This window comes from Seriola lalandi, unplaced genomic scaffold, assembly GCF_002814215.2.
Source record: "Seriola lalandi dorsalis isolate HSWRI2012SDOR001 ecotype SW California unplaced genomic scaffold, Sedor1 jcf7180002054753, whole genome shotgun sequence".
Classification (NCBI taxonomy): domain Eukaryota; kingdom Metazoa; phylum Chordata; class Actinopteri; order Carangiformes; family Carangidae; genus Seriola; species Seriola lalandi.
In genome coordinates, this window is record NW_019525306.1 from 191,008 (window position 1) to 198,674 (window position 7,667).

At 44.8% G+C, this 7,667-nt stretch overlaps 1 protein-coding gene across 1 annotated transcript in view; it reads left to right on the forward strand.

Moving 5' to 3' along the window:
• Positions 1–7,667, forward strand: part of iglon5 (IgLON family member 5) — an 86,898-nt gene that overhangs the window by 74,549 nt on the left and 4,682 nt on the right. Inside the window, exons 3-4 of the mRNA XM_023424835.2 lie at positions 809–1,041; positions 2,686–2,805. Of these exons, the coding sequence (XP_023280603.1) occupies positions 809–1,041; positions 2,686–2,805 (353 nt within the window). The remainder of the gene's footprint in view (positions 1–808; positions 1,042–2,685; positions 2,806–7,667) is intronic.

Genomic DNA, 7,667 nt, shown 5'->3' on the forward strand with positions numbered 1-7,667 from the left:
CTGGGCATACGGCCAGATAACATATATATCAATATCGTATGCATTTGGACTGCATTGAGTTTTTAGTGTCATCCTGGAGTCAAAACAAAGACGAACGTTACGATTGCCTCACACGCAACTGACTGTGATTGCATTCAAGCTGTTGATACTTTTCTCTGACTGATCTCTGTTTTTATAATTTGACCCATTTTGAATGATGCATAAAATTTTGCTGCTTTGTACTGCGTAACCCGAGAGGTCACAGACAGACGAAGAACGAAACGTTGAGGAGAAAAAATGAAATGAGTGGAGAGACATAATGAATTGCAAATGCTTACATGCAGAGCACAAGGTTACCAAATGGTTTGATGAGTAAGAAAATTGATGTGAATCATATTCTATGGCCTTTGCAGTAACTATAATTCCAACTAATTGAACGCCAATGGGGAAATTTGGACCAGTGTTAAAACATGCGTGCCACTGTTATCGAAACACCAAAAGAGGGGTTATTTTTGAGGAGAATGGTGACCCATGCCTTCAGCAAACTACAAGACACTTGCACAGTGTATTCTAAAGAGCACTGATGCTGTTCTGGTGCTCAGCACTTTACGGGTCTTCCTTTAATATGTCACCCGCTTCTATATCTGTACCAACTGCTTCCTGCTGTAATGAAATATATTTACAAGCCTGTCCATGCAATTATATGATGTAACAACCAACAATATAACAGTGCGCAGCATTGACACCCACAATATCGACCCTGTCAAAACAATGTTAACCTCATAGGGCCAGGCCTCTCACCTGTCGATCACCTCCCGTCCTCTCACAGATGCCGGATCGACGAGGAGGTGACCCACAAGGCCTGGCTGAACCGCTCTAACATCCTGTTCACGGGGACGGACAAGTGGTCGTTGGACAAGCGCGTGACGCTTGTCAACAGCAACAACAGCGACTTCTCCATCCACATCAACAAGGTGCAGGTAACCGACGAGGGGCCCTACACCTGCACCTTCCAGGCCAACAACAAGCCCCGCATCGCCCACGTCTACCTCATCGTCCAAGGTTGGCAGCCGAGTTGAGATGCAATAGGAATCGGTTATGAGTGAAGTGTTTACTGCATCCAGTACAAGTCGTGACTCATTTCTCTAATATATCCAGAGTCTGCAGATTTGATTGCCACTGTGGCTGCAAAAGAAAATAAAAGGAAAGAAGGAAAATATGTGTGTGCTCATGGTACTGTAAACTGCTTTGGATAAAAAAAAAAAAAACATCCGCTAAATGGCTTAATTATACATTGAATCATTCATCCAAGCATAGTCCTGTCTATTGGGTGTGATTGAGGTTTGACATCAGGGGAAGTAATTAAGATTTTCTATGGTTATGTTTCAGTGTTCCTTTTCTGTTAAATCATGCTTAAAGGTATGACTGACAACTCAGGAGTTAATGTTTGATGTTTGAGTATTTAAGGTTGGTATTTATCGTTACATCAAGATGTAATTACTTGATTATGTCTTGACAGCTTCTTAAGCGTATATGTGTGTGTGTGTGTGTGTCTGGCTACAGGAAATCAAGCTGGTACAGGTGACAGATAACCAGAAAGTCAGGTGCAATGATTTTCATGTGACCTGTTTAACCTGTTAAACAGAAAGTTAGGCAGATCAGATGGATGAGGATGTGGGTGGAGGAGATGAGGTACACAATGGGCTGTCCAACTGCCTAACTAAATAACTGACAGTGCACAACCACAAACTGGGGCTCAGTCATCGAGTCAGCAGCTAAGTGAGTGAGAGTCCGACTGATCCTGAGTGACATGATGTATTGGCTCAGGACTGCCCACTGGATGGATCTCAGACCCCCCCACCCCCCCCAAGATTGCAGTTATACATCACCAGCAGCATGAAACTGAAAACTTTTAACAGGATATATTAGGTACATTCTGCTTGGAATGAAAACACGAGGCCTCACAGCTCACAGGTGGCAGAGACAATGTCCGCTGTGCACTAACAGAGTTTTCGCATTGCATCGCAGCCAAACAAACACTTGTGTCTGCAGGGGCCGAGGCTTGGCACAGATGACCATATACACCTAATTCCAAGTAGCCTGCAATTTCAGCCCTAGCTTGATATCACACAAAATAATTACACCCTCAAGTCAGTGCATCAAGCAGGAGCAGCTTCAGCACCACTCCAATCTGTGCTTCATTGCTGCAAGTATTCAGCTCTAGCAAGATAGAGAAAAATAGGATCCTTGGTAGATGTTTCGCAAAAATTGTCTCAGGGCCAAGCTCATTAAAAACAATGATAATGGGCCATTTAAATTCAAGGGCCATCTTGTTATCAAACTAACTACATGCATAGTGCTCCAACTCTTTGTGAGTTTGGGGCAAAATAGTATTCAGGGGTGGTCATTTCGATTTAAAAGCAGAATTAAAAAAATATATATATGACTACCACTTACAAATGTCTCTTTTCTTTAAAGATCAAATTAGATTAGACGTCAGGAGGAGTTTTTAATGCCCATTTTAGAATTCAGTGCATTTTAAGTAGACGGTCAAGCATATTGTTGCACAGTGCACTAAGCACTCAGGCACGGATCATTAATCAGCTGATGATTGCCTGTCCGTCCAATGTGTAGGAATTTACACTGTGAAATAAAAAAGGGGGATTTTGAGGTCATATTTTTTAACAGTGTGATCTTGTTTTTCAGTGCCGGCCAGAATCGTCAACATCTCAAAAAATGTGTCGGTGAACGAGGGGGAGAATGTAAACCTGTACTGTCTGGCAGTGGGTCGGCCTGAGCCCACTGTCACCTGGAAAGACCAGAAATGTAAGCTACCCCTTCTTGTTTGTGTATCTTCACATCCAGAGATCTCTTGTTCGCAGCTTCACCTTTATCTCCCCGTCTTCACATTCATCCCTAACCCTGTTCAGCCTTTTATAGTCTTTTTTTTTTTTTTTTTCCCTTCCAGGCTAAAAGCTTATCAGCATTCAACTCATGCCCATGTCTTTATCCCCCATTCCTGTGTCATCATTCTTAAACCCAGCTGTTCAGCCTGTCCCCTTCTTAAATTCATACTGCTGTATTTTCCCTATGTCCCAATGTTTTGTCCCAAATAACCGCACATTATACGTAATTATCCCCACCGCGCCACCCGTAATCATCGGCATCTGTCTTCATCCACCACGTCAACCTGGCATCACAATGCCGACTGACGCTAACAGCCGCTTCTGGCGTCAAATCAGCTGTTTTTGTCTTCGGTCGGTGTGTGGAATCAGCACTAGATCAGGGTGGTCAGGGTGCGCAGCTTGATAGAAGTCAGATCCATTTGATTTGGTCAGCATTTATTCCCTATCTGCCAGCAGCTTCGTCACCACTAATGTCCAAAGTCAGGCAAATAACCATTACGTGGCCTCTAGAGATTGTACGGTTTTAGGGTTTATTACAGCTGTATTTGTACTGCTGTATCATCTGTTTTGGCACATAAGGAAAATTGCTTTGTGCTGAATATACCATTCCCTGTGTTGTGACTTAATATTCCAGAGTGCATTTTGCTACTGTAATTATTAGACTTTAGGCCAAGAATGTTGCTGCTGTCTGTCTACTGTCTCTTTTTTTTTGGAAGTGGAACTGCAACCTCAGGAGCTCCACCCCAGTGGGTGACATACAGACACTGATGTATTCTTTTAACGTGTGTGTGCCAAAAAGTTTCAAAATATCTTGGCTTTAACTTGAATCTGAGGGATTATTGTTTTAAGACTTTTCTGGTGTTTTGAAGGTCAAATAATTGTCTCTTTGTGAGGCTTTTATTGCACTAGTGTCACCAAAGTCATGGTTAAAGCCCTTTTTTAGATCACACAACAGTACTGGCTGAGTTTAGCTTGACTGTAGCAGCAGCAGCAACACGGATCACATGCAGCAGCGAGACAGCAATAATAAATAGGTCAGTGTGAACAACTATACACTGTAATTATACTGTTAGGCCAATGAATGCACAACCTACTGTACTGCTGTACTTACACACAGCTTTGGGCTCGTTCAGAGGTCTGTCCCTCCTCCTCCTCTCTCCTCTGTTTGTCCCTGGGTTAGCCTGCTGCACATGCAGTGTCCTTCTCTGCACAGTTAGTGTTTGTGAACCTACACAGTACAGTACAGTACCTCAGGCATGGACAAGCCCGGTAGCGATCACAAACACACACACACACACACACACCCACAGACACGCAAAAATAGAGGAGAAAAGAAAAGCACGCATGAACGCACAGCTGCAGCAAACACACAACCTTACATCACAAAGTCTGTGTAGTTGTCCTCCCTTGCAAGCCTACAGAATTTTTCCTCCGTCAGCAGTAATCCTCCCTCTCCACCCCCACCATCTCACACCGCCTCTCCCCTCTCCCCCTATAACCCCTCAGCTTGCAGAGAAAGAGATATGGGCCGCATTGCTATTCCACGGGAGTCTCTGCAACCAAGCCATCAGTTGCAGGAGACCAGGGGCAGTGGAGAAGGGGGTGGGGAGGGGTGGGGTGAGGATGGGGATGGGGTGGACGAGCCCAAAGAAACAGCAAGAAGCTGCCAGCCATCTGTCCCCATTACTCAGAGACTGCATGGAGAAACTGCAGGGAGGGGGAGAAGGGATGAGGAGAAGAGTGTATGTGGAGGTTGGGTGGAAAATGTGTGTGTGTGTGTTTGTGCGCATCATTTGGTGGTTGAGTGGGAGGAGCTATTTGCACCACCCCAGAGGTGAGACACAGACCTGAAAGAAAAAAGTAATCGACTCCTCCGCAACTTCTCTTAACATGCAGATAGCGATGACGCTCTGCGCTGGTGTTTGCAGGCGCCGCCGCCTTCATCTTTGCCAGAGCACAGATACAATTTGTTGCACTCATTCACTTTCACTGGCATCCATCAGTTGACCCACTCAAGAGACGTACAGGCATTCTGTCTCATTCAGTTAAATACACCGGTACATCACAGCCTTATCATTTGACACCCCATCCATTAAAACACACACAGGCTAAGCATGAATGGATGCTTGTGGTGATGGGGAAGAAAAGTGATCATTTGGTGCACACAAATAAGTCAGTGTTATGATGGTAACCATACGGGGTTGATATATATTTGGCGTTGGTTAAATAATCAGGAAGTTGTGGTGTGGAGGCTAGGATTAAAACACGGTTTACTGGGACTTGATTCCTTGCAACAAGCGAGGAGTGAGTGGAAGCAAAAAAAAAAAAGAAGAAAAATCCAGGAGGAGAAAAAAACAGAAGCGGGCAGGACTGATGAAGAGGCAGGTAGTGAGGACCAGAGGCTCAAAATCTATAACTATGAAGGCACAGTAGACAATGCTGCAGAGGACTGGTGTACGTGGGCAGGTACATATTCTGAGTAAAGTTGGTGAGGCACAGGTGTGGCTTGATGTGGGACTCAGGAGCAGGTGTGCAGGGGGATTTGGGAAATCAGGTGACTGGAAAGGAGGGAAAGCCTGCATGCATCCAGTCAGCAGAGACCAGAGACAGAGACAAGTATATTTTTCAGCCGTAAAATGTCCTGCTCAGTACACGTCTTGGCTGCAGTTCTTTAATAAACACATGTAAGAAAATGTTTATGTATGTGAACTGTCAGCGCTGGCAATTCTTGTTATTGTTAACAATACCATGAAAAGACCAAAACCAACAATGCGTCACTGCATCTCCCCCCAACTTCTCTGCCCTGTGGCTCTCAGCCCTGAGCTCATTTGTTCACAATATACAATATACAATATACAGTTTGATTCAATGAAAATGCTAAATAATTTCCCAAAACAGCTGGGCACTGTAGTCTTTAGCAATCATTACAGGATTAATATTGTTGGGAACTGTTTTCAGCTGTGAATTAATACACATTAGTGAGTATTTACAGCCACAGGACGGTGGGATTCACTGAGAATAAACTACAGTGAACATGTTTAGGTTAATGAAGGAACGTGTAATATAATACAGAATATTGACATTTATCTATCAGCCTCAAAAATCCTGTTGCCATCAGACTGTAATAGAAAGACCAGATATGTGACTGAGGGAAGAATGTGGAATAAACTACTTAGATAGAAAGCTGTGGAGTAATTTTAGGCATGTGCGCAGAGATGCCAGGGCAAAGTGGCCTTCCTGTTTTAAATTCAGCTGTAGCTTCATTTAGCTCAACTAACACACATTTCAGCCCCTTACTCTTCCAAATGACAGGTTTTACAGTCTGTCAGCCCGTCCATCCTTCTCTGTTTTATCCGTTTTATCAGACCTCTCTGCCTTGACGGTAGTTTTTGTAATGGAAATGGATAAGAGGAGCCGAGAAATCAAGTGCCCTGATGATCTAGTCGGGCTCAAAGTGCTGCCAGGGAAATAGAGCACAGTTTCACTGTAGGGCAGGCCAGAGCCCCTGATCCATTCCCCCCCCCCTTCTCATTCACACAACCCCTCTCTCTTCTCAGGTGCAATCCAACTATCTCTGGTGGTCAGGAGTCAGGCTCCTTCAAAAGCCATAAGTGGTTGATGGAGCTGTATTTTACAGACCATTGTAGGAGTGCCAGGGGCCGGCTGCAGTCAGATATGATCTCCCACCAAAGTGGAGAGAAGTGTGCGATGCAGGTCCAGAGATCTCAGGGGACGGAGAGGGAGGGAAAGAAAGGGTGAGTTAGAGGGCTTCTTTGCACTGTCATATTACATCACACATACTGTAGGTGCTGGGAATGAGAAGTCCGTGAAAGAAGCAACCACATCAAATACCAAACTCGACATCCCTCACCGTTTACCTCTTTCTGTTGCTCTTTCTCTCTTTTTCCTCTATCTTTATATCTGTGTATCTCTTTCAGTGTCTTGCTCAGTATCTCTTGCAAATTGCCACTCTCTGTCTGTCTGTAATGCGCTCTCTAGCGCCTGATTGCTCTCATTTTTTATTTTCTTTGTCCTTTTTATTTCCCGGAAGTCAGGTGTAACAGCCTTGTGTGTTATTTCTCCAGCGCTGGTTGTCTGATTCTATCGTTTCCCCCCCTTTTCCCCTCTATGCCGCAGCAGCTTCTCCCCCCTCTGGCAAAGTTGGGTGTTCTGCCTGCTTGACAGAGATGTCACAAGAGAGCTATATTTATTAGACTAATGGAATGAGTGAATAACACTGCTGCACCCACCCCACCCCATCACCCAGTGCCCGCCCGTACTCACTCGGATGGCACAAGCAGCCATCACCGCGGTTGTCGCTCACTGCTCAGCCTCTGCCGCAGCAGCTGCAAATAATCGTCTCCAGCTCAGTAGCCGCACTAATAATCCTCCAGTATAATCTTCAATTAGAACCGCCGCGCTAATCTCTGACAGGAATAATCGTGGCGTTTAGCTTCTTTTTTGTGTGCGTGTGTGTGTTTGCGTCGGTGTTTCTCACAAATGTGCTTAGGAGACGTTTGTGTGTTTGTGAGGAGAAGTAAAGGGTCCACTGATTGACAGTGGTTGTGTGTGTGTTTGGGGGGGTGCGCTGCGCTTTGAGAGGGAAAAGTGAGCAGCAATTTAAGAGCTGGATTTCCTTGTTAGTGGTGAGATTATATATTATGTCGTGTTCCACAGTCTGACTTCTTTAATGGGGTAAAGGGGAGAAAAAAAAAAAAAGGCCTAATGGTTTTGGAGTCTGTGAGACAGCTGGTTGCTAAGACTTGCAGGGAGGGAGGGGGG